The following is a 27,395-nucleotide window of genomic DNA, read 5'->3' as shown; positions in this document are numbered from 1 at the left end:
ATAGCAGTGCAGAGGATGGATTCTATGATTGCAGAGTAAAACTGATTCAGCAGCTCCTGTGGAAGGTTGAACTTCTTCAGCTGGCAAAGAAAGTACAACCTCTGCTGGGCCTTTTCACAATGGAGTCAATGTGAATGTCCCACTTCAGCTCCTGGGAGATTGTGGTGCCCAGGAACCTGAATGACTCCACTGCAGTCACAGTGCTGTCCATGATGGTGAGTGGGGGGAGAGCAGGGGGGGTTCTCCTGAAGTCTACGATCATCTCCACTGTCTTGAGCGTGTTGAGCTCCAGGTTCTTAAGGCCGCACCAGACGGCCAGCTGTTCCACCTCCAGTCTGTAAGCCGACTCATCACCGTCCTGGATGAGGCCGATCAGTGTGGTGTCGTCCGCAAACTTCAGGAGTTTGACAGAGGGGTGTTTAGAGGTGCAGTCGTTGGTGTACAGGGAGAAGAGCAGTGGGGAGAGAACACAGCCCTGAGGGGCGCCGGTGCTGATGGTGCGAGTGCTGGATGAGAGTTTACCCAGCCTCACTAGCTACTGTCTGTCTGTCAGGAAGCTGGTGATCCACTGACAGACAGAGGAGGGCACGGAGAGCTGAGTAAGTTTGAGCTGGAAGAGCGATGGGATAATGGTGTTAAAAGCAGAGCTGAAGTCCACAAACAGGATCCTCACATAAGTCCCTGATCTGTCCAGATGCTGTAGAACATAATGCAGTCCCATGTTCACCGCATCGTTCACAGACCGGTCTGCTCGGTAAGCAGACTGCAAGGGGTCCAGTAAGGGTCCAGTGATGTCCTTCAGATAAGCCAAAACCAGTCTTTCAAATGACTTCATGACCACAGACGTCAGAGCCACGGGTCTGTAGTCATTAAATCCAGTGATTTTGGGTTTCTTTGGGGCCGGAAAAATGATGGAGCGTTTAAAGCAAGCTGGGACTTCACACAGCTCCATTGATCTATTGAAAATCCGTGTGAAGATGGGGGCCAGCTGTTCAGAACAGGTTTTCAGACAGGCTGATGACACGCCGTCTGGGCCTGGTGCTTTACTTCTTTTGTTCTTTCTGAAGACCTGACGCACCTCATCTTCACTGAACTGAATTTCAGGTGTGGGGGGGACGGGGGTTACCGGAGGTGTGAATGATGATCTTTCAAACCTGCAGTAGAACTCGTTCAGATCGTCTGCCAGTCGTTGATTCTCCACAGAGCTGGGGGATGGTGTCTTGTAGTTGGCGATGGCTTTCACACCTCTCCAGACGGAGGATGAGTCGTTAGAGGAGAACTGTTTCCGAAGTTTATCAGAATAATTCCTTTTCGCTACTCTGATCTCCTTTTCCAGTGTGTATTTGGCCTGTTTGTACAAGACCCTGTCCCCATTTCTGCGAGCATCTTCTTTGGCCTGACGGAGCTGGCTGAGTTTTGCAGTGAACCATGGCTTGTTGCAATAACCAAAATATTAAAAATCCAACAGCTTAAATTTGAACCCTGGGACTGGCTTTAGTTTAATTTTCTCTGTTCAGTTCAATTGAAAATGGGTGTGCGAACAAGTAAACAGACTTTCTCTCTGAGACTGAAGGGATGATCATTCTGGAGGCTACATAAGAAGATGAGTGACACTCTACCTCTGTAAAAGTAAACTTTTTAGAATGGATTGTGTAATGTCATTTATCAATGCTCCTCAAAACCTGCAGGATTTGTTGTTTAGGGTCAGTTTAAGGTCAAACCAAGTGTAATGATAAGGCTGTTGGGTCCTGTGATGTGTGCTATACCTATGGGTTACAGTTAGTATAAATATATAATTATGCATAGTCAGTACAGTCTTGAAGATGAACTGCAACATCAAATCAATTTACTCTGGTGTAAGTATGTTAAATACCATTAGAGTTACATTAGGCTAATATAATTAGGCAGATATACAGTACTCAGAAATTCATACTAATTCATACTTAGTTGCTTGCCCACTTTAGTGAGTCCTATCAACAGGCTGACAAATGTCTGTTCCTAATTTCTACTGTACATCATTACAGCATATTAATGCCAGCATATCTAGAGAATCTGTCACAATGATGCCTGAAATGCTCAACTATGTAACTGCTTACTAAACATGATTTACCTTAAATATACCATCATCTACTTATAATTGTCTATAATAATTGTCTATAAATACAAACTGACACAAAGGCATGTATGGGAAATAACACTTCAAATATATATATGTTTAGTATATTAAATTCTTTTAATCTTTGGTTTGTTTGATTCAATCAAATGATTGTGAATGGATACAAAAACATACAAAAACAATTCATTTAAGCATATTTGAGCACAGTGCATAATGGTCAAATAAAATTTGCATGTTAAACCTCAATTTCATTTAAAAATAACTTCCCTTGGCAGCAATAACTGCCTGACAAATCTGAGGCATTCTGCTGATCAGGGCAATATTCAGGTGTGATTTCCTCCCAGGCCTTCTGCAGAACTTCCCAAAGCTCTGCTGGGCTGGTTGGGTAATGTTCCCAAACAGCTTCTCCCACACCAACTAGCTGGATTTGTGATTGAGATGGCCAAGCCATCACTGGAAGTATACCAGCAGCTACTGTCTTTGCAGTTATGGAGTTCCAATAATCAGAAAGCAATCAGAAGCAACACCACTACAAGGTACAGCATTAAACATTTCAACTGGGATAAATCTCTGTAACAAAGACAATCACCAATACTTCAGGGTTGACACATAGTTTCATGTTTGAAATGTGTCCAAATATGTAGACTTAAATGATTCATAGCTGTTTATTTAAACTCATAGATAATCACAGTCTCTGTGAGTCGTTAATGCTGCCACCTCACAGAGTGCTTTTTTTAGTGCTTAGTACAGATGAATCATTATAGTGGGTGACTTTAACATTAATATAGATGCTGACAGTAACTGCCTCAACACTGCATTTAAATTATTATAAGATTCCCACACCCACTCCCTGTGTTAGTCACACCATAGACCTTGTCCTTACATACAGGATTTAGATTAATAATTTAACAGTATTTCCTTGTAATTTTCTTTTGTCTGGTCATTTTCTAATAACATTTGAATTTAAGATCATGGACTATACAGTAGTTAGAAAACAATCCACTACAGTAGGTGCTTAAGTGAAAATGCTGTGACAAATTTAAGGAAACAATTCTTTCACTATGAGCCTCACCATGTGTCAATAAAATGGACAGTAGCCACCTTAACTTCACTCCTGTACAAGTTTATTGTCTTGCTGATAATTCTGCAGCCTCACTGCGTACAATACTTGATACTGTTGCCCCTCTGAAAAAGAAGGTAGTAAATCAGAAGAGGTGTATATTATGTAGTGTATAGTTCACAAACTTGCAACTTAAAACAGGCAACACGAATGTTAGAGAGGAAAAGAGGTTCTACTAATTTAGAAGAATCCTGTCAGCTTGGAAAAACTGTTTATGAATACAAAAAAGTCCTCAGTAACCTCAGAACAGTATATTATGCATCACTAATAGAGGACAACAAGAAAAAGTCCCTTTTTTTTCAGCACCGTAGCAATGGTGACTAAGAGGCATGGTTCTTTTTAGCCAAGTTATCCCTTAATTTGGTATAAATGACTTCATGACCTTCTTTATGAATAAAATTGTAGCTATTAGAAAAGAATTCACCAGATCCTCCCCCCAAATATTACAGATAGATTTTCATGTACAGCAGTGCTAGAACCATCAACAATGCCTCTATACCTCTTAGACTGCTTTTTACCCATAGATCTCTCTGAGCTAAATGTAAACATTACCTCATCTGTAACATGTCTGCTAGACCCTATTCCAATAAGACTGGTGAAGGAAGCTTTAGCCTTAATAGACATGTTCATATTAAATATCATCAATCTATCTTTAGAAACAGGCTATGTACCACAGGCCTATAAGGTAGCTGTAATTAAACGACTACTTAAAAAACCCTGTCTTGACCCAGGTGTTTTAGCCAATTACAGACCAATATCTAATCTCCCCTTTATTTCTAAAATCCTTGAAAAAAAATAGTTGCAAAGCAATTATTTGACCTCCTGTACCGGAATAATTAGTTTGAAGACTTTTGGTCAGGATTTAGAGTTCATCATAGTACAGAAACAGCACTCTCACCAACAATCTTCTCTTGGCTTCAGATAATGGGGTCATCTCTATACTTGTTCTGTTAGATCTTAGTGCTGCATTCAACAGAATCGATCACAACATTTTACTACAGATTGGAACACGAAATTGAATTTAATAGAACTGCACTAGGTTCTATAGGTATCTATAAGATGGATTCCAAATTGTTCAAGTTAATGATGAATCCTCTACACACAGAAGGGTTAGGCTCTGTGTTAGGACCAATACTTTTTACTTTATACATGTCTACTTTAGGCAACATTATTAGAAAACACTTTCCATTGCTATGCTGATGATACCCAGCTATATCTATCTATGGAACCAGATTAAAACAGAACAATAAAGCAAGCTTCAATCCTAGAAGACATAAAGGCCTGGATGTCCCACAATTTCCTACATCTAAACTCAGTCCAAACTGAAGTCATAATATTTGGGTCTACCAAACAAATTTTTACTCTAGATGGCATAACTCTGGTCCCAAGTACTACTGTAAGGGACCTTGGAGTTATTTTTGCCAAAGGTTTATCCTTCACCTCACATACAAAACAAATCTCTAGAACAGCCTTCTTCCACCTTCTTCCACTTCATGGCTTAAAGTGATGCCGAAAAACTAGTCCACCCATTTTTTACTTCTATGTTGGAGCATTTAGCTATTAAGCTCCTCTTTTGTGGAACCAGCTCCCAGTTCCAATTTGGGAAGCAGACACCCTCCCTACTTTGAGGTCTGGATTTAAAACCTTCCACTTTGATAAAGCTTACAGTCAGTTATACTTAGGCTGCTAAAGGCTTAGACCCACCTCCCCAATGCACTGAGCTCGCTTCCTCCTCCGTCCCTCTCTACTCTCCTCTCACCCCACATTTATTTGTCACCACTGTATGACATTAACTTTGTGTGTTCTTATTCCTGTAGTTCTCCCTCCTTCTCTGTCTCCCTCTTTATGTCCCTTTCTGCCGGTTTCCATGGCTTTGGAGCTGTGTGTTTTCCAGTGTGCACTTACTGGTCCTACCGACTTACCCAATGTTTTGTTGTTGCTTTTTGTTGCTCTTTTTTTTTCTTTCTCCACTTTCAACTCATCCCAACCGGTGAAGGCAGATAGCTACCAACCCTGAGCCTGGTTCTGCTGGAGGTTTAATCTAATAAAGGAAGCTTTACCTCTCCACTGTTTCATTGGGCTTGCTCAAGGGGGATTTGTTCGGTGTTCTCTTTATAGTCTTGAGTTTATTCTGTAAAGTGCCATGACTTTGTTGTGAATTGAATGGCTGGGTGTGATATTATGTGATGCTATTGATTTGTGCAGTTGCAGTTTAATAATCAAATTATTTTATTGATCTTGTGACATACTGGTGACCTGTCCAGAGTGTACCCCACCCCTCACCCCATGTAAGATAGGATAGGCTCCATTACCCTTTTGACCCTTAATAAAATGGGAGATTAGGAAAATGGATGGATGGATTATTTTATTAGTTCTATGCACAGAATGTCCCGTAGCCGCAGCCATTTTCTTTTACAGCAGATGTATAACAAAAAAACAATAATACACTTTAATTTCAGTTGTAAAATCACTATACAACCTCTATGTTAGGCAAAAGGACTATTTGGCAGTCTGAAGCTATGTGTAAATGAGGTGCAGTCCAAGCCACAGTAGATCAAAGAGCAAACATTTGCTTGTGGCAGCAGTGTTAAATTTGTTCAAAACTTAAAAATGTTGGTTGTACAGGTAATATTGCATCATGGGGAGCAGGAGAATTAACCCCTTGCACAGTTTCCAATATGTTAGGCACATGAAGTATGTGTCGGATTTTGCTTATTGGTTTTGGTTCTCTAGAGGCACAGACCAGCACCTTATCTTGGATTTTATTTAAGGTCTTCCACACTTAGTCAGACCACAGTGACATCCTTAGAGTCCTGATTGTTAATATCAGCCTGGACAATAATGTGTGTTGATTCCTCTGCAGACCTGGACTCCACTGTTTCAGGTCTACACTGCTGCTGACCTCTGGACTGAGGGAAGGAGAAAAGATCCAGAGGTGCATGTTCTATCCTGCACAGGCTGTCCTCACTGTCACTATTGTAAGTGGAATTGGAAGCACTGAAGAGGCAGCGACTGGGCAAAGCCTCCTTTGACAGCAGACCAATCTTGTGATGTGCCTTCCTAACATCGTCTGTTTGAACAGATTTCTCCACCTGCATGACATCGTCATCTCCACCCTCAACCCCTATCAGGCTTGGCTCCACTTTTCGGAATGTGTGGCGAGCATACAGGCCAATGCAGAACATCTCCACAATCACACAGTAATGGTAGATCACTGAGGATGGAAAAAGGAAAAAAGACATGTCAGAGAGACAGTCAGTGCCTACAATCAGTAAATTTTTACATTCTGGTTACACACCCCTACTATCATTGCCCTCTTTGAAATGTTTGGTCGAAGTGGCATTAGACGTTTTATTTATAAAATGTTTTTAACTGTGATAATATGACATGACTTTGTAGAGTTATGCTTATTAACTTTCTTTTCTAAAACAAAGTTTCTGCTTTTGTTTAGTGATTTTCCAAAAGTGCCTTTTCAGAGTTACAGAAAGACCCAAGATGTACCCTCACGTTTCTATAGATGTTTCTATGCCACAAATGTTAAATACCCAGTTTTGCACAGGTTCACATGGACTGCTGTGTGAACACAAAGACGATAAATGTAAATAACCATTTGTGAGGTCAATAGAACACCGCACATAAGAACTGCTAGCTCCTCTGCTCAATTTCAGATGGAAAGGTAAACACATTTTATAGTGTAAAAGGCTGGATGTGCTTTGACTTACGCTGGGACCTGGTCAGGACAGAGAAGGGTGGTGCACAGGGGATAACCTCCAGAGCACCCATGGTCTCTAAAATGCCGCTCTGTAGACCACACAGCACAAGCGCTACAATGATGCAGATGAACTTAGCTCTCAGTCTGTAACCTTGTAAAGCACTGTTACTGGCTTTGTAAAACAGAAGGTGGCCGTAGAAGGACACAAAGGTTGACACCCCTATGATCCCGTTCACATACAGGTTGGGGTTTACTGAATCCACCTGGAGAACACAAAGATGGTTAATGCTGATTTTATCCTTCAACCTATGCAAGGAAAGCAAATAAAATTCTCTCCACACATTCTCGAGACATTGCATTGACATGAATACGATGCATGTGGAAAGTCGAAGGTAGGAAGTCAAGCGGACATGTGACAATTTAACAATAAAATGACAAAAGGCATCTCTTAGTCTGAGGGGGAGATGGATAATTGGATGGACAACATGAAAACATAATGCCTCCCAGTCACAGCTGTCACTGGTGGATATGAAGCATATATTGGCATATAGCAATAGCAAAGTCAAAATGAAAACTAAAAACCAATATACTCATGACTATTGATAATCCACTGTGATTAGGAACATGGCAAATACCCTAAAGCCCCAAATACGAAGTTTCCTTTAATAAGTGTATATAGTGGCTGGGTAAAATCACACATCACGACTACACAACTGAGATGGATACCAGAATAGACGACTTACATCACCATAGTCATATTGCTCATCTGTCCACAGGACCAGGGTGACAAAGAACAAGATGCTGCGGACAACAGAGAGCTGCAGCACAGCAGCCATCATCCAGGCAAGGCTGCTGCTGCACACAAGAGCCAGCAGGTCAAGTCACATTGTCTTTATGCATTACACTACATATGCAGATAAGAGAACTTTACAACCAGAAATACATGTATGCACATGCATATGAGTGTGGTGTTCAACATCTGTAAACTGCCCCAGGTTTCAGTGGGTAGATAAAAGGCCTGGGTGATATTTAATTGCAATAATATTTTCATATTAGTTGATATCAACAATTATTATTATTGTTTTACCAATTGCCATTGATACTTTATATTGGTGGTGTTTGTGTGGACCCTATTTGATGTGTTTCCACCCTTTGTTGTGTGGTTAAGTTTTCTGAAACAAAAGGTAAATTATGGATCTTTGATTCACACCCGAGAGTAGATTTTTGTCTGGAATGTACCTGTTGATGGCAACCATTGGGAGACAGCAGCAGCAGCAACAGGGGAAAGGATCAGGAGATACCTGCTGTCCAGACAAAGCAGCCAGCATACGAGCTTTCCCTCCAAAGAAGTCTGTGATCAGTGCCATGAACTTCAGCAAGGTGATGGAGTGATACCTGACAAACAGACACACACATTCAGACAGGAGCAGCAATGAGCAGGACCTACTGTATGTACAACACATGTGAACACAGTATCCCACTTTATGCAAGAGGTGTTTAACTCACAGTGAAGCAATGAAATTACACAGCGAGGAAGAGCGTGGCACATACAGTGCTATAAGGGAGGTCAAGGCAAATACCTAAGACCAAAAAAAGGATTAAAAGATTGAGACAAAGATTGAGTCAAAGTGCACCTTGGGCCAAGAAACAAAAATTCTAGATACTTTATATGGTTATAAGACCAGCCGAGGGGTAAAGAAGCTGAAGTTACCGGGTACATTCCTAATATCCACAGGTAGAGCCGTTTTCGTCTGGATGAGAGCTTGCTGCGCAGAAAGAAGCCCACCTCCTCCAGGAACACCCCCAGCAAAATTAATGCCAGGCCAGCCGGGATGAGAAAGAGCCACAGCTCGTCTTTAATAGCTGGTAATGGCAATGATACAGTGTGAAAACACCTACCACAGAAATTTCTGATTTTAATGAAGTGTATATACAACTCTGTTTGCCAAAAGGGGTAATGATGCTCTGTAAATAAATAAAACAGAATTAAATGATTTGCAAATCATTTCAAACCTAGTTTTGATTATGAATAGTAAAAGGAGAACATCTGCACTTATATAGCGTTTATTTACCTTTTGGCACTCAAAGTGCTTTACACTGCTTCTTATTCACCCATTCACACTCACAATCACACACTCATTCACCGATGGGGGAGCTGCTATGCAGCTGGCCAACGCTCACCAGCAACTAAGTTGGGGTCAAGTGTCTTGCTCAAGGACACTTTGCCATGTGACCAGAGGAGCCGGGGATCAAACCAACAACTGTGAGATTGGCGGACAACTGCTCTACCTTCCTGCGCCACAGTCGCCCCAACATAACAAATGTTATGAAACTGAGAATTTTGCATTTTCTCATTTTTATGCCAGCAACATGTTTCAAATAAGTAGGGAGAGACCGTTCACTTCAAGCGATCAGGCAGCAACATATGCTGCCATCCTGATAATGTCTTTTTAGGGTAAATCTTCCTTATTTTAGCAACACAGTTTCAAAACCACATACAACAGCATAGCTCAGTAAAAGACTAGATGCTACGATGACCTGCCTGAAGTCCATATAGAGCAATATGAATAGAAAAATGTGATAAAGGAGGCCGTGCTCTGTTTAACACCTGAAAGTCTACATTCAGCAAGGAAGATAAAACAAATTTATTCAAAATTGAAGGAGATTTTATTTTAGTTCCCAAATATTTAAAATGTTAAAACAGGAAGCAATGAAATACAGGAAATGCACTGGCCCAACTTATATGAAACATGTTACTAGCATCAAATTCAAAATGAGCAAATATTTAAAAATATAAATTGGAAAATTCAGTTTCAACATTCAGTATGTTGTACTTTGTACTTTTTACATTAAAAAAAGTTTGAAATGGAACCAATGAAATCCCTGTTTTTTTTACATTTTACACCACATTAAAACTCTTGTTGCAAGTTGGGCAGCTGTGGATACTGCACATGGTTCTCTCACTAGTAACAGAGCATTACAGGGTGTAAACACACAACTGTCATACTGTAGAGTTCAACGAGTGACAAGTGTATTTAATTTTTAGAGAGAGATTGATCGAGGGTTTTAAAGCAAATAAGCCTGTGTAAATTAACCCGGACCAAGTCTTTCTCTAATCCTAACAAAGTGCCATGGAAGTCTAAACACAACCTGAACAAAAAAAACAGGACGTTGTTCTGCAAGATCAAATATTTTGGTGGACTAACGTGTTGTCTGGGATCACTTTGTTGATATGTTCAGTACCAACATATTTCCCACAAGGTTGGACATAAATGCATTTATTTGTTTCATGAACTGAGCTGATCTCATCCAAACTAATGCTTTTAATTCATTGCACTACTTTGTCTAGTGTTTATACAGTATGTAGACTTCCCTTGTCCTGCCTCCATGTTCTTGTAACTACTACAGGTGTTCGCTCCAATATCGTAGTTAAATATTCCTGTATTCATGATTTCAAAAAGTCTTATACTTACAATATCTAAACAACTTTCTCAATGTTTCTCACTGTTTTCAAATTTGTTTTTTATGTTTTTGGCAGCCTGATGCTACAGTTATTTAAATTCATTTTTTCTCAATCTACAATTCTTTTACAGTTTATCAGTATTTTAGTACATCATTCTCTCAGAAAAATTGTTTTTTAATCTGTTATCAATTTTTGAAAATATCTATGTCTATATCTATGTCCCATCCAAACAAGGCTTTTATGTCTCGATGCATTTTAGTCTGTTCAAAAAAAAGCTTGACAAGCCATAACTAGTCAACATTAATTTGATTGTGCATGACAAAACAGGCTTTTGCCTAAAACTGAGGTAAATTCACAATTATACAGAATTAAAATACTTTATTACTATTCTTTAATATTGTCATTATCCCTTAACAGTCAACTATTGTATAAGTAAAGCACTTTACTTACCACTGAACATTTGGGAAGACAGGGGGATCTCAGGCCCTATCCAGCTACAATTGCCCCCTCTTCCCATTGTCAGTACGCCGCGCTACACTCCGTCCACTGCTTTTACAACCAATACATACTGTAGAAAGGGACAAAGTAATCACAGCTGCTCACGGAAACTGCTTTTGAGTACTGGTCAAATGATTCTCAGAGTACCAAACTAACCTCGTCACCTCCCTGGATCAGTGTTTAGACTCTTTCCCACAAGCTTTTGTTCAGTTCCTTTATGACTGAAGAAAATCAATGATTAACTAGATCCATGTAAGAAGACGGAGGGGGGATCCAAGTCCATACGAGAAGCTAAAGCTTCACCTGAGGATATAAGTTCATTAAAACACACACAAGGCTAAACGATGGTGAAACTAATGGGAACGAATGATGAAAAGAGTGTTTCGTCTCATTTAGCCTTTACAGCAGCTAAATGCTTTTCTTCTACAGGTTTAAAGTTATTGCAGCTGGTGTTTAGAGAATAAAACAAACAGCCGCTACCTGCTTAGCAGCAGAGACAATTTAGCAGCTAAAGGCAGATACATCTCTCATGGCTGTTTGCCATATCAACTCTGCCAAAAAGTCAAAAATATGTTTACAGCTTCTTTTGCTGAAGCTTTGATGCTACAGCCTCAGTAAAAAGAGTAAACCACAGTAGGTGAACAACATGTTAAAGCACTAAACCAGACTTTGCCCTGCCAGAAAGATCACTGATGATAATGAGGATTGTTGTACTGTACTTGAACCAGTGTCATTTAAGAAAGAATCTGGACTTTTTTATTATCGTTATCAACCGCATAATGTGTTTAAATACTTCATTTTTTCAGCAATAGAATATAGTTTAAATCGAATTGATGCCCAGGGAAATCACTTTCTTAATTCAGAATGTTTGAATTTGAATTAGTAGAGTACTTTTTAGGCAGGTACTTCCATTTTTAATTTCAGTGCCAACTTAGTGTACTAATTGGGAGTTTAACTTACTTGTACTCATGGTACTGTGTACAAATATTATTTCTCCAACACCTTTTGCATAAATGTACTCCAGTATCCTATGTTTTATTTTAAACTGAATGTGGTGAAGCACAGTGGCTTAAGAACAAGAACTATCAAAATAATGGTACAAAATACATTCTGACTTTGAACTCATCCATCTCTCTCAACAAATGAGTCACAATTCCAGACAAGACTGAAAAGGTTTGTTTATTAACTACATCTTCGCAATCAATCTCCTTTCTGAGTGAGAACCACGAGAGCACAGGTAGACAGTCTTCCACCTGTACAACAGTCCTTTCTACCTAAGCCCATCTTCATACAGAATATTATGAAGTACTTAGTGTCAGTGCCAGTTTTTCCATCTTCCCCAAGGTCACTGAATTAAACGGTAGAAGACCCAGGAGGCAAACACAACCCAGTGGCTCATCCAATTCAGTTCAGACCACCTTTGGATTGTGTGGATGGCTGTGTAACCCTGCAAACACATGAAGATACACTTAAGATCGTCTTTAAGTCTTTTGTGGCATGCGTTGGTCTGTGCATCTCAGCTGCGGAGAGGATCAGACCATAGTTGTAAACAGGCATATATTCCAAGCATGTATGCGGATGCTATGGTAACAGTATTATTTGCAAATGTGAATGGAGTATGAGTGTGCATGCTGCAAATGTCTCATCACAATGTCAGTGTTCTGAGAATATGGGAGTGTAAAATAGAAACTAAATGAAAGACACACAAATCAGCACTGCTTTTAATAAGACAGTAAGAAGAAGTGATCAATTGTCTAGTCACCCAGAACAATTTTTATTTTATTTGTACAATTAAATGAACAGGGGCAGCAGTGGACCATCCCCATTCCTAGCTGCAAGCCTGGTAGAAATTAGGGAGGGTTGCATCAGAAACGGCATCCGACATAAAACAAAAAAAAAAAAAAAACGATGCCAATGAGAACTAATGATCTGCTGAAGCGACCCTGTACTTATGAAAAGCTGAAAGGAAAAAACAAAACAAAAAAGAAAATTTCTGTGATTTTCTAAACGGCTCCCAATAACAGTACAAACAGTAAAATAAGCACTGAATGTTCTCTACTCACAAGTCAGTCTGTTGCATTTATTAGGTTATTTAGTCTGTGTTGAGACTTCTGTTGCTGTATTAAAACATACCAGACACAACACTCTACTGGGTGACACGTTTCTTCATTACAAAAACTAAAACCCGGTCAACTGCACATGCATGACATTTAAGGTGGAATTACGGAGACTCCCATCAGTGTTAATAATTTTATAAGAGTCTTGGGTTTTAAAATTAAGTTATTATTTAATAAATCAATTCAGATATTTAGTATGTAATGTTAGCCTCACCAGTTTTGGACATACAGTGGCTCTGTTAAGTATTCACACTTATTTACTTTCAGCACACTATTGTGTTTTAAATTTTCATTGTATAAATAATTTCTGCAGTGTAGACCGTGACAGTGGCGCAGGAAGGTAGAGCGGTTGACCACCAACTAGCAGTTGCTGGTTCAATCCATTCACATGTCAAAGTGTCTTGAGCAAGATACTGAACCCCAACTTTTTTGCTCCGGTGAGTGTTCGCCAGCTGCATAGCAGCTCCCCTATCGGTGTGTGATTGTGCGTGCGAATGGGTGGAAGAGAAGCAGTTTAAAGAACTTTAAATTCCAATAGGCAGAAACGTGCTATATAAATGCAGACCATTTTTCATATAGATCGAGGACTAATTGCCAACTTCGTTTATCCATCCATTATCACTGCTTGTCCTATTTGGGTCGTAGGGGGCTGGAGCCTATATTGCCAGTCTATCTCAGGGCCACAGAGAGACATACACAGACAGATTCACACTCACATTAACGCCTACGGGCAGTTTAGATTCATCAATTAGTTTTGAACTATGGGAGGAAACTAAAGTACCTGGAAAGCACACAGCGGCTGACTGGGGCGTGAACCCGCAACCTTCTAGCTGTGAGGTGGCAGCGTTTACCACTCCAACACTGTGCTGCAACCTATTTCATCTTTTTCAGACTAAATGTGCAACTCAGTAAAGAAGGGAAGGGGTCTGAACACGCTGTACTTTGGTAATAACAGTTTTTTGCCCATTTTACATAAACGCAACATTTAAAAGTTACAATGATCCTCTATAAACTTAAAAACAGAGCCAGTCTCTGACATTCATGTATGTGGCTTATCAATATACCTTTATTTCTTGGCTTTAATTTTTGGGGTGCTCTTACCTCTTCTGCTTCTTGCTCATCAACTCCAGGATCAAACATAGAGCCCAGGTAGGTAAGGTGGAATATGGTCAGAAGGCTGAAAGCCAGGTTCAGCAACATAACCCAATGCTCCTGCAAAACAGAAACAAAAAAAACTGTGAAGCAGCCACAACCTTATATCTGTTAGAATTTAACTTAACACCCATTTACTGATTTCTCCCCTTGCTGCACATCCCTGCTGGACACAGTTAGAGGAGTAACAAAACACAATTTACTTTACTTGACTTTATATGTTTATTTGAACAGGACCTATGCACATTAAATCAACATTTCTGTAAATATGCAAACACATAAAATACAAACATAACAAAACACAATTTAACACTTAACAGTATTATTAAAAAAAGCATAGTAAAAGCCACCCGAGACAAATTAAATAAAAATTACGCAATTATGCTAGCATATAAAGGACAAGCCTTAACCTAAAACATGTACCTGTACATAACGATACATAATGAACAGATAAAAAAAGAAAAGAACTGATGTAAGTTGGGAGAACTATGGTAAAGTGAGAGCTATGTTCGCAGACCTGATTATCTTTTAGCCAGGTTTGAAGTGCAAAACACAATTTAACACTTAATATTAGTACAAACAGCATAGTAAGAGTCACCCGAGACAAATTTAATACAAATAACGCAAATCCACAAGCATATAAAGGACAAGCATTACCCTAAAACATGTACCTGTACATAACGATACATAGGAAACAGAAAAAAAAGGGAAAGAACTGCTGTAAGGTGGGAGAACTATGGTAAGGTAAGAGCTAATTAAGAGTTATGTTCACAGAGCTGATTATCTTTTAACCATCTTTGAAGTGCATATTTACAAGGATCTATATGTATCCAACGTGTGACTTTCTCTCCCTGAGAAAACTGGCTAAATGAACAGTTCCTAACCGGAATAACAAAATTAACAACTTGTTTTTCTAAAGTGCTACATTGATGATGAACAAAAGAGAAAAGAGAAACAGGTCTGAAACTTTCACCAAGAGACAGCAGCAAAACACTACCTTTTAACCTGGGGTCAAGTTACTCTTTAAAGCTACACAACACCGCATCTACAGTCAGGTTTCAACTGATCTGAACAGTTACAAAGACCCCTCTGAATGTTCTTAGATCAGTCCGGGCACGAAGACAGTAGACTCTTTTATATTTTATGTAAATTAAATTAAGAGCATCGAAGTAAATCAAAGTTTTAAGTAAAGTGTACAATTTGCCAAATTCAATGGTACAGTTCAGTTTTTCATTTGGAAAACTAAACAATATGAGTGACACATAGAAGTCCTATACTCAGAGCTATTCTAAATGCATAGCCGACACATAAAGGCAAGTGATAGGTCCCCTTAAGACAAGATCAGAAGTTTTTCCACTGTATTGTATTGAACTTTGGAATATGGTGGGTTGGAGAAATGGGGCAAACATTATTCTGGAAGATAGACGCACAATACAAGTGAATGCATGTCTCACAGTTACAGTCTGATTTTCAGATTACATTACAACCCTTTAGCTGTAGCCTTACCTTTTTGTGCTGATGGCTGCACCCAGAGGTGCACGGTCTAGACAGGATACAGGCACTTAAGATGAATGCGAGCCTCTTTCTCAGAACTGAAAGAAAATGATGAAATAAAAACAGAAAACCCTTTGGAGTCAAGAACAAAGTAAGAAGAAGAGCAACAATTCACAAGACTTGTGATGCTCGTGCTTTTGCAAAACTTTTCCATTGAAGAACTGATTTTGGGCCAGTCACATGCTCAGTGCTGACATTGCAGCACTGCAATTTGGTCATTGTGGACAAACTGCTTCACAGCAGAGCAATGATCCTCGGGTTCTGATGTAAATGGTCTAGACTTGTGATGTGAATTCAGTAATAGTATCGTTCCAGAAAATCCAATGCAGTCAAACATCTTCACTCTTTTCCATTTCAGAGGCAACATTCTCTAAGTCATTATCACCATTTGTATTATATCAGTAATTCATGCTTATAGACACGTCTTCATATTTGATTTAAACAGGTGTTAGGTAACATAGCTGTTTAATGTGTCTTGATGAGCACCCAAAAACACTTGATTAAGACATCTCAACTAAAAATGTTCTTACTCTTTCTGTATTCTGTGTAGTAGTTTGTGTAGGTGGAAGTGAGGCTTTATCACACCTTCAATTCATACCATGTTCAACATATGTGATGAAGCCCAGTGAGAGCAGCACAGCTCCAAGGTGAAAACTGAGACCCTAAGAAAAACAAACACATTTAGTTTAATTCATGACAGTTAACCATGTATGAGTGTAAATACTTTGCACATACGCCTCTAACTACATTTATAACAAAATAAAGCAAATGCATTTCCAATAACCAAATAACTTTAGTCTAAAGAACGGATTAAGTTAGTCTTTAGAATAAAGATGTTTTGTGACGTAGAGGAAGAGTTTTAAACATTCTAGAGGTGTTGAATGAAGTGTCACCTTTTGGCACAGCTTACCACGCTGGTTTCCCTTCCTCACTTAACCCTCCCATGTTTGCCAGATGTAGGACCAGCACTCAAGAGTGCAACCTCAGCAGGTAGAGTTTACAGAAGCATTACCGTATTGATTTTTACTCAAATGTTTTTTGACACATCTAAAAAAAAAAACTAATGTTTCCCCATTTTAGCTGCTTGATCTGTTTTACTGCTTTAATTAAGAAGCTTAGAGCACAAGGTGACATCCTGTCTGTCAGTAATGTATTCGAGTAATTTGAGTTTCACACTTTGGGGAGCTATGATTTATGAACTTGGTTTATCACTGTGAACTACAAAAATAGCAGTTACACAAATGCTGAGACAAACTTTGAAATTATGCAGGCTTGCAAATTTGGTGACAGCTGACCAAAATATTTATTATTCATAAATATTACAAATCCAGGACAGAATAAAAACCGAAATCCCACTGATAAAACCACAACAAAATGTCTTTAATTTGTAAACACTAAAACTAGAGTAAACTGAAGAAAGTTTAAAGGCTTAAAATGTGACTAAAACAACTCATGTTAAAATAGTAATACTCTAAAACTACTAAAACTAAGGGTAAACATGCATATCCTCCTACTGACATGCAGCAATGCGCTGGCTGTGTATGTCACCAGGACGGCAGGAAAAGTCCCCAGTTTCATGGCATTTTTAAAGACATCTGAGGAACATGGATGACAGAGCTCAGCAAACACACAACATAATGACAACATACAAATACAGTTTTCAATGGAACGATAACCAGTATATTGGCTGTGTCTTTTATCTCAGTTACTAATGAGGCAATTAAGAAATACGTACTTAAAGTACATATTAGCAAGCAAATTATTTTGATTTAGTCTATGCGAACAAATGTTTACAAAAAGATGTAAAATTTATCAAAGGCCAGTGTGCCATGATATGTGCTATGTGTCATCATTCTGGAGGAGAGGCTGGGACTTACAGGTCTTTAACCACTGGGACATGGGGATGTTCCAGGATGTCACCACTAGCACCATGGAGCGAGGCATTTCCACGTTTAGAGGCTTCACCACACTCATGTCCCTGCGCAATAAACATGCACATCACTCAGTCCATTTAGTTGATATTTTAAGAAATCAGACTTTTTTTGGAAACCAGTCCATACTGCTGCTAAGTCCATGCCATATTAAGCCACTTAGGTATAATTATTATTCTAGTACGTTTCACTGCATCACTTGCTTTAGAACACACGTTAAGGTTTTGTTAATCTTTCAGGAGCCAACATATTTAGCTCAGATTACTGTACGTTAGATCCCTCATCTGAGACCCTCAGATTCAGCTTTCTGCCCCAAAGAACATTAGTCAGCGGTGGCTAAAACAACGCATACCATCCTGCAAGGAAGAATATCAGGTGTGACGTGGATGAAAACCTGTGAGCCTGCGAGTTAACTTTTTAATGTAACAGACTCAGTCTTGGTTTGCTGCTGGTGGTAAATTGTGGACACACTACCAGATTTACTCCCAATACACACACATTTTTTTGCCTATATATTTAATTTTCGATTTGAATAAATTAAATTATATATTTATCCCCCTTCTTTTTCCCTTTTTTCTTCCTGCTCTTTCGCTCTCTTTCCCCATCCCACAAAGGAGGAGTAGAACCACACTTAGTACACAGTGTAGTGTATCCTATGCTGTTTTCTGTTTGCATTTTTTCTGTTGCTATTACAAAAACAGGCATCGAACTTGCACTGCATAACATTTTGGGAGGGCTACTGTGAATTTGTTCTGCTATACATTTGTTGGATGTTTTATTCTCACAGCACAAGGACAAAACAGTTCTATAGTGCATTTACTGTAACACACAGAGATGATCCAATATTCTGCTTTACAGCATTACTACTGCGATGAATTTATGTATAACCACGTTGCTTTAAATGTAAGTGCTCCCTTATTCTATTAACATCACAGCTAAAAAAGAAGATTGACTTTGAAAACTGATTGAAAACTATGCTAATGGAATGTTTTATTTGGACCTATTCATTGACAAAATTATTTACTTTACTTGAATTTTGAGCTAAATGTTTTGGGCTGTTAATCTTTTTAATAAACAACAGTGTATGAACTGCATTTATAAACTGTTTTAACAAACGCATGTAAGAATGACTGACATTTCTGCTGCTCTCTGAGGCACCTGATATATTGATTGACTCTTTAACAGCAGTTTTAGAATGTATTAACCTTTATGACATGTTAACACTTAGTATTTTGAATGTACTAGTAAAGTAATAATATTGCAGCTTTCTAAGCTTAATTAATTATTCTAGCTTATGAAGAATGAAATACTGGAATGTCTCCTTTACAAAAGTATTTACTACATTGATTCAGTAAGAATGAGATTAGTAAAACTCTACAAGCACAACCTTTATAAAAGGATTTTCTTGATGGTTTCTAGGTTGTAAAAGGTGTTTTCTAAATGTGAAAAAATATAATAAAAAATAAAAATAAAAATTAGGTCAGTATTATTTGCCGTGTTATTTACATGAATGAATCAAAACAGCTGTCACAGCAGCTTAGCCCCAGCTGAACTTACCAGCTGATGTTGTCTTTGTCTTCAGTAAAGCCTGCTCCAGCCAGCATGCTGGTGCCTTCACTCAGATGACCCACAAAGTAGTTACTGAAGTGGAAAGACACTGCATTCTCATAAGCACGAAGCCACCTGTGCAACACACCAAATATAAATATGACAGTACATCTAAAGGGCCAGCCTTGCTTAAAGAAATAACTAATTAGTGGGTATCGATATACAGGTGGGTGCGAAAAGTTTCTTTAATCAACATAATATTTAATGCACGTCCAGCTAGTATACTGTAATTTAATTATTTTACATTTGTATATACACTTTATGACCATTTTTGCTACTTCTAATGAAAAAAGAACATTTGTACAAGCTGTATTCCATTATTATTATATTAGGTTTAGGGTTAAGTTTGTATTCCATTACATACCATTTCAATCTAGACGGATGCTAAACATAATATTGTACAAATGTTTTCTTACCCTCAGAAGTAAACAAACATTGCAATAAAACAATGAGTAATACATCAGTGCAAACGTTTGAATCCCCTTTGTCAAATTAATTAAATTTTACTTTAATACTGTCTAATAAAGCAACATTTGTATCAGCTGAATGTGCATTAAATAATGTGTAGATAGAAAAACAAATGTTTCTCTTTTTTACATTTCAAAATAAAGGTATACTTTATTTTACTCTTACTAATAAAGATGAAAACATTTCCACCAAACTATAGTTATTTTAATCTATGATTAGTCCTAGAGGAAGCATGTCCAGACAGAATAACAGCATCACAATGTATTACAAAGCTTTGCTTCTAACCCTGAGTTAGTTCTTACCTTTTTCACACCTTACCTTGGAAGCAGGAAAAAAAAAAGAGACATGACATTCTCAAACCAGTGTGTCATGTTGGAGGTAAAAGACTCAAGTTGAAGATTAAGATTTCAATAAAAAATGGTCTTACTTCTCTGTGACTGTGTTTCCATGAATGGGGATAAAGATGAGGAAAAGGTAAGGGGCAACACATGTGGAGACCAGCAGGCAAATCTGACTCTTCAGGAGGCTGATAGAGGAACTTTGAAGCCATGACCAGCTCTGAGGACCAAACCACCTCATTACCACCACAGCAATAAGTAAATAATATGTATATATCAAAAAGAACATGCATGAAGAAGATGCTTGAAACGTCTGCTACTTACTAGTTTTCTGCCTTCAACTGCATTTTTGTAACTGGAAAAATTGATCCAAGGACCGAAGACAACAGTGCCAACAAAGAAAACATAGCCCAGGAACTCAGATGGGGAGGGCAGGCTGCCCACTGATCCTCTGTCCAGGTCAAAGGCAAGAGAGATGGCTTTCATGGCCACAACCATTTGAGAACCTAACACACATAAACATCAACACTGACATGACATATATGTAACAATAAATTAATAAATATACTGTGTATAGAAGTTATTATAGACGTATTAGTTACACTTTATATCAAAAAATACAACTGATGTGGGTTACTGGGTTACTATGGTGCAGGTAGGTAGAGAAGTCGTCCACCAATCCTGCAGTTGTTGGTTCGATCCCCAACTCCTCCGGTCAAATGTCAAAGTGTCTTTGAGCAAGAAACTGAACCCCAATTTAGTTGGTCCTGGTGAGTTGGCCAGCTGCATAGCAGCTCCCCCATCAGTGTGTGCTTGTGAATGTGAATGGATGAATAAGAAGCAGTGTAAAGCGCTCTGAGTGCCAATAGGTAGAAAAGTGCTATATAAGTGCAGAACATTTAAAACCCCAATTCAAAAAAGTTTGGAATGATATGTAAATAAAGACAGAATGATGCGAGTTGCAAATCAACCCATATTTTATTCACAGCAGAACATATCAGATGTTGAAACAGAGAAATGTTCATTTCATGCAAACTATTTGCTAATTTTTAATTTGATGGCAGTAACACATCTCATAAAAGCTGGAACAGTGGAAACAAAAAGCTGGAAACGTGATTGCCCCAAATTTAAAAAAAAAATGAATAAAAATATAGAATAAAATCTGGGTTGGCGAGATTTGCAAATCATTGCATTCGTTTTTTATTTAAACATCGTCCGAACTTTTTTGAGTTAAGGGATGTACTCACAGCGCAATATACGATCCAATGCATGCATTGATCCAAATATATAATCTTCATTATGAACAATGATCATGTCGTTTTAAGTCTGGGGATATGCTAAAAAAATGTGAGCAGTCACAGCAGAGTAACCATAATTAACGAAGCACTATTTTATCATGAGGTGTGTGGCCATTCAAATGAAATGGTGACCTGGTTCTTTCCAAACACAGAATTTATCATGGCATAAAATTAAATTAAGACCAAATGTACTACTTTTTTGTAAAATAAGTTAATAAAAAAAATTATTAGCTTATTAAACAAATTAAAAACAATCTGAAGTTATCTACAATGTGGGGGCGGCCGGTGGCTCAGTGGTAAGAGCTTTGGGTTAGAATGCAGAAGGCAGTGGGATCCCACCCCACCAGATGTGGCCCCAACCACTAAAGGCCAGTCCTGAGCCCAGATAAAGCAGGAGGGCTGCAGCAGGAAGGGCATCCAGCATAAAAACTCTGCCAAGTCAATGTAAATGGTAAATGTTCTGCACTTATATAGCGCTTCTTCTACCTGTTGGCACTCAAAGCGCTTTACACTGCTTCTTATTCACCCATTCACACTCACAATCACACACACATTCATACACCGATGGGGGAGCTGCTATGCAGCTGGCCAACACTCACCGGGAGCAACTAAGTTGGGGTTCAGTGTCTTGCTCAAGGACACTTTGACATGTGACCAGAGGAGCTGGGGATTGAACCAACAACTGTGAGATTGGTGGACAACCGCTCTACCTTCCTGCGCCACAGTCGCCCCAATGTGCAGAACAAGCTCTGCTGTGGCGACAAGCCAAAAGTGATTGATAAAGGTTTGTTAAATATTGTTAAAAGTCATTTTTTTTCATAATATTCAAGTCCATAAACCATATATTGTTCAACTTTTAAGTGTCAGTCCACGTAAACTTTCTTTAATAATACCGAATATCATTAGTAATTGAATTGTAGACTGACCTAGATGTCACATGTGCTGTTCTTGCATTAGGACAAGCATAAGGTACATTGTATTCTTGTAATCATTTCAGATAATGTTGATGTTTATACCTGAATTTAGGAGATTTTTTTTTTCATTTCACATTAATACTAAAGATATCAACATTAAAACAAGTGTAAACTAAACCAAATATGTTTGGGACATTTAGATTTGCTTTGATTTAAAAATAATTCTCTCAGACAGCTTGATCAAATAGTTAAATAATCCAGATAAGATGGTGTGTCACTGCACGGTGTTTGTTGTAGTAGCCATGCTGGTTGTGTGCCTTGAATTCTGTGTAAATCACCGGCAAAAGTCCGCATCACACCCACCTTCTTCATGACTCATGTGGGGAGCCACACATCCACATACCATCAGTCCAAATTCTGTCTCTCAATTTTCTATCTTAACCGTACTTATTCACTCTCTCTCACACACAGTCTCACATGATGGCAGCTGCCATGCAAGGTGCTGATCTGACCACCAGGAGCAACTTGGATTTTAGGTTTTTGCCCAAGGAGACTTCATATCGCTAGGAGGAAGTGAGGATCAAACCACTGACGGAGGGTTTGGCGATAAACAGCTGACGGCTCTCTGCCTCTTGATCCACAGCTGCCTTATGACCAATAATTGTTTCTAGGCCGAAAGCAATCTCTCCCTTACTTAAACCTTTTCTTTTCTTCTGATAATAAAATAATATTTGTACGAGGGGAATGTGCATTATTGTTATGTTAGGTGTAGGGTTAAGTTTGCATCCCTTTACACTGAAGTTGCATGAAGGGGGATGCAAACATAACCCTGAAACTAAAACAATAATAATAATAATGCACAGTCAGCTAGTACAAATGTTTCTTCATCATCAGAGGTAATAAAAATGGTAAGGGAATGTGTAGAAAAAAGTTAAAGTAAAATAATTTGAAATAAATTAGTTTGCATCACCCTTGATAAATTCATTTACAATTATCTTTAAATTAATTGCTAAAGAAGAAACATCTGTATTAGCTAATCTTGCATTAAATTATGTTGATGAAAAAAAAAAATTTGTTTTAGTTCTTTCCATTTTAAAATATGGGGAACGCAAATTTTTGCACCCAACTGGAATTTCATGTACCTTGTTACATAGTTTTAACATCTTTACTGTTAAACTACAATGTAGAAAGTTAGAGAAGGAAAAATGGCGAATGAGTTGTTTTCTAAAAAAAAGTCTTCAACCGCTCTGGAAGTTTTTATTGTTTTATAACACGGAATCATGGTTAAATTAATTTGGCTTTCTGACCAAATAAAGAACCGGGAAACAATTGCTGTCTGTACCATCTCTCCCTCTCAGCCTCTGACGTTTGTAACTAATTCAGACGAGTCAAAGGGCATTTTTGTGGCCTCCCTCACTGGCCTCCTTCTTGCAAGGTAACTCGGTTTTTGAGGACAGTTAATTCTGTGCCACATTCCTCCCATTTTTCTTCTGATGAATTTAACTATAGTCAAATATATAATTAATAGCTAGGAAGTGATGTTTGAAAACATCTGGTTAACATCTGTTATTTTTAAATACAGTGTTCTTTTGTGTTCATGATGTTAATAGATCAACAGCTTTCAGCTTGTCTCTTCAGGAGTCGCCACAGCGGAACGTATTCCGCACGTTGAGTTTCTACACACTGGAGTGGCTTCCTGAAGCAACCCTTCCATTTTATCTGGGCTCGGACCGGCACCAAAGTAGCCCTTGATGGCTGGGTGGAGCCACACCTGGTGGGATGGGATTCGATCTTGCGGCCTTCTGCATTCGCAAACGATTGCTATACCCCATGGTGTAGATAGCATAAGTGGTATTTATACTAGGTGTATTTATGTTATAATCCATTAAAAAGGTGATCACCATTTAACTAATTGTGAAACTGGAAACGAGCTGACACCAGTGATGATGAGTGAGGATGGGTGAGTTGGGTGAGACTCAACACCGCAGTTGTTTTTAATCGTATAACACATAAGTTGTATCACAGATACAAAGCAGTAGCTTTGAGAAAACTTTCTCACACAACACATTTTTGTACAGTAAAAGTAACTAGAAAAAGTAAAGAAAAACATAAATAACCTAAACTCCCATAGCAGCATTACGTGGCTCAATGATTGAATATTTACCCCTTATTTTATGCCAGGTCACCGCGTCGATTAAATGCAATTCTCTGAAATAAAAAGGTTGAAAAACATTACAGGAATTAATTTTACACGAGACACTAGGTTTACAGAGCTATGTCCTGAAATAATTAATAAAGAGACCAGCAGAAAGATAACCCTATGTTCAGAAAAGTGTGTGGAATTACTGGAGTCTCAATAATTTTATGTACCAACAAACTTATACCCTCAGTACACAATTTACTGATTAAATTAAGACTTTTATCATTTGGATAAAAAAAAAAAAATGCAACCTAAAAAAATGCAGCAGTGTACTGATATGGATAAAAAATAAATACTGAACAGAAGTGTCATAAGCTGTTAGCATTGTATGAGATTTATGCAGTTGAAATTGTGTGTTCACACATATCGGTACAAAGTAGCTGACACTCTCTGGCCTCTGGTGAACTTATAGTTCTTGAACTGTGTTGTTCTAAGCGCATAATTTATAACCCCTCCTTTGACTGTTCTGACAATTATGCCACTTTGGTTTTCTGATATATCATATGAAATCTTTTACTACTGCAAAGGATGTAGAAAACATGTGTATTCGTCACTGCTCAGAAGTGGCACACAGTAACATTGGCTGCTTAATCAAGTTTCAAAAAAACTGTATTTCTGTTTTCTTACCCAGTTAGATGGTAGATGAGGATGACAGCTGACAGGAAAAGGCCTTTGTTGCTGGAATGTCGGCTGAGCAGCAGAACAAGGTAACACAGCACACTGAGCAACAGTACCCAAAGCATGTGAAGCTCAAAGAAAAGGTAGAGGCTGTACATCCCAGACAATACTGACACTACATGCTTCATATTGGACAGACCTCCTGAGGAACACAATCAGGGAAACAGTTCGATTTACAAGTCTTATATGTTCCCTTGATACAGTGTAAATCTGGCTAAAATTATATGTTTTATGATGCAAATTGGTTACATTTCTGATTAGACTGAGCAGTTAAATTGTAATAAAATAAATTGTAACATACAGATCATTATTTAGTTTTAGTAGAAGTCTTTTTTACTGTATATTGACCTTTTATGTGACAAAGATGAGTAGGTTTTGAAATCACGCAACCTTAAGTCAGAATGGAGTACAAAGCACTATGAAGGCTCCCGTTTGTTAACATGCAGTGCAGCTCACCCAGTCTGAAGCAAAGTTTGCAGATCAGGCAGAGTAGCAGCAGCTTCCAGACCTGATGAACGCTCTGCTGGACTGTAGTGAGACCACAGCTCTCAGCCAGCTGCTGCCACACTGCCAGCCTGCTGGACATGTCCATGCTGCTGTTGCAAACACACACACATTCGCAGAGGCTGTAATATGAAATATTATACATTTATCAACTTACAACACAAATAGTACGGCATGAAGTCAGGACTATATGTCAAGATGTCCTTCTGGTTTAGTGAACAGAATGCTAGAACATATTTGCCTTGTTATGAAATTGAGAGATAATGGACAGGTTACTTTGGATAAGGGCTAAAATTTACAATTATTTTGATTTATGATACATTGTGGAGATTATATTTCTTTATCGAGTAGATGACAACATTTTAGAAAATACTACAAACGACTATCACATTTTCTTAGAGTCCAAGAAGATGTTGAATTATGATTTACCAACAGCCCAAAACCTAAAGAGAATTAATTTACAAAACTCCTGTAATAAAGGGGAGAGAAATCATTTTAAAAAATCCTGATATTTAAGCAAATTTAAAAAAAAAAAAAAATGTATTCCACAATAAACAATGTAATCTTCTGCCCACCCTATAGACATAATACCTGCTTTAGACTAAGGTGATTAGCAGCAACGCGGTTAAACTAGCATTACAGCACATCTCTCCGTTTGAACAAAGCCCGAGCATTAGAATTGCAAAAACTGTGGTGCAACTACAAACGTTTTAGCTCAATTCAGTTCGGCGTAACTGTTACCTGCTGAGGTGAACAGTACGTTTTTCACATAGCTCACTTCCACACACTCATTACTCGTTACTTTAGTTCCTGTCACCTTTTTAAGAAATAACGTCAAACTCATTTCTTAGAACGCTAAACGCGAACACAAACGTTACTACGCGCTAACCCACAGCTTTGCCATCATTATCGGATGCTTTAACGTTCACCAGCTTTATTGGTAGCTGGTTTAACTAATCTTAATCGGGGAACTTCAGATGGCGGTAACGTTAGTTCTCTTAAAACATACCGAGTAAATGAACGTGAGTAAAATGTTTGATTACCTTAGTGTTATTGTACGTGTTTCAGCTGCAGGCGACGGTCACGTTACGTTGTGCTTTTATTAGTTACCCTAACTTAGCAAGTAAGCTAACCTGTATTCTGGAATAAAGGAACCGGCAGCAGACAAAACAATATACTTAATAACTGCTCCCTTGTCGTCTTCTGCTTTCAATATTTTGGGTGCATGTCGCTCATCATATCAGGGCATCAAACAAATCCGGACACCTTGAAAGCTCAAACTTGGATGGTACAGTCCATGGACTGGATGGTACGGTCCCACCCGTAAGCCTTAGAAACCCCGCCCACACCATCCCAACGTACATCCAATGCTTCGTTCAGGACCAGTGGGAATTTGCAATTATTAATAACTAATGTCATCATAGCATACATTTTTAATTATTATTCAATAATTATTCTCTATGCTACTAATCTAATCTCAATAGATTAAGCTAAAATAATTCCATTCAACTAATGTAAACTGACAGCCAGGCAAGGCACTCCTATTAGTTCCCATTGCTTGGGAGTAGGAAGATGACTATTAACTGTTTAGTCTTCTTTTCCTTTCGGCTGCTCCCTTTCAGGTGTCGCCACAGCGAATCATGTGCCTTCATCTAACTCTGTCCTCTGCATCCTCTTCACTCACACCAACTAACTTCATGTCCTCTCTCACTACATCCATAAAT

At 38.5% G+C, this 27,395-nt stretch overlaps 1 protein-coding gene across 7 annotated transcripts; it reads right to left on the bottom strand.

Moving 5' to 3' along the window:
* Window positions 1-5,575: 5,575 nt before the first annotated feature.
* On the bottom strand, window positions 5,576-26,994 carry LOC137140031 (protein-serine O-palmitoleoyltransferase porcupine-like). Of its 7 annotated transcripts, none has more exons than XM_067528068.1 (14): window positions 26,715-26,994; window positions 25,624-25,763; window positions 25,117-25,309; window positions 24,454-24,497; window positions 20,402-20,583; window positions 20,167-20,297; window positions 19,221-19,304; window positions 17,610-17,710; window positions 17,251-17,327; window positions 16,331-16,394; window positions 15,685-15,770; window positions 14,128-14,238; window positions 10,862-12,356; window positions 8,326-8,343 (listed from the first exon to the last, which is right to left on the bottom strand). In XM_067528068.1, the coding sequence occupies exons 2-13, from the start codon at window positions 25,757-25,759 to the stop codon at window positions 12,255-12,257; spliced, it is 1,311 nt and encodes a 436-aa protein (XP_067384169.1). In that variant the 5' UTR covers window positions 25,760-25,763; window positions 26,715-26,994; the 3' UTR covers window positions 8,326-8,343; window positions 10,862-12,254. The 7 variants fall into 7 exon arrangements, with proteins under 7 accessions (XP_067384171.1, XP_067384172.1, XP_067384170.1 ...); XM_067528066.1 differs by having other exon boundaries at window positions 8,327-8,343; window positions 19,221-19,346; window positions 25,624-25,793; window positions 26,715-26,993; XM_067528065.1 differs by having other exon boundaries at window positions 8,328-8,343; window positions 19,221-19,346; window positions 26,715-26,993.
* Window positions 26,995-27,395: the final 401 nt, after the last annotated feature.

The sequence above is a fragment of the Channa argus genome, chromosome 13 (genome assembly GCF_033026475.1).
Source record: "Channa argus isolate prfri chromosome 13, Channa argus male v1.0, whole genome shotgun sequence".
Taxonomy (NCBI): domain Eukaryota; kingdom Metazoa; phylum Chordata; class Actinopteri; order Anabantiformes; family Channidae; genus Channa; species Channa argus.
The sequence above is the reverse complement of the archived record's forward strand: the minus strand, read 5'-3'. Positions and strand labels throughout refer to the sequence as shown.

Excerpts from the sequence above, each read along its gene's own strand:
- LOC137140031 (XM_067528066.1), bottom strand. The coding sequence starts at position 25,759 with ATGGACATGTCCAGCAGGCTGGCAGTGTGGCAGCAGCTGGCTGAGAGC. Across the intron at positions 24,498-25,116 it reads CTCATCTACCATCTAACTGG|AGAATTGCATTTAATCGACG; the intron begins GTAAGAAAACAG and ends TTTTTATTTCAG. Across the intron at positions 19,347-20,166 it reads GGAAACACAGTCACAGAGAA|GTGGCTTCGTGCTTATGAGA; the intron begins GTAAGACCATTT and ends TGTGTTGCACAG.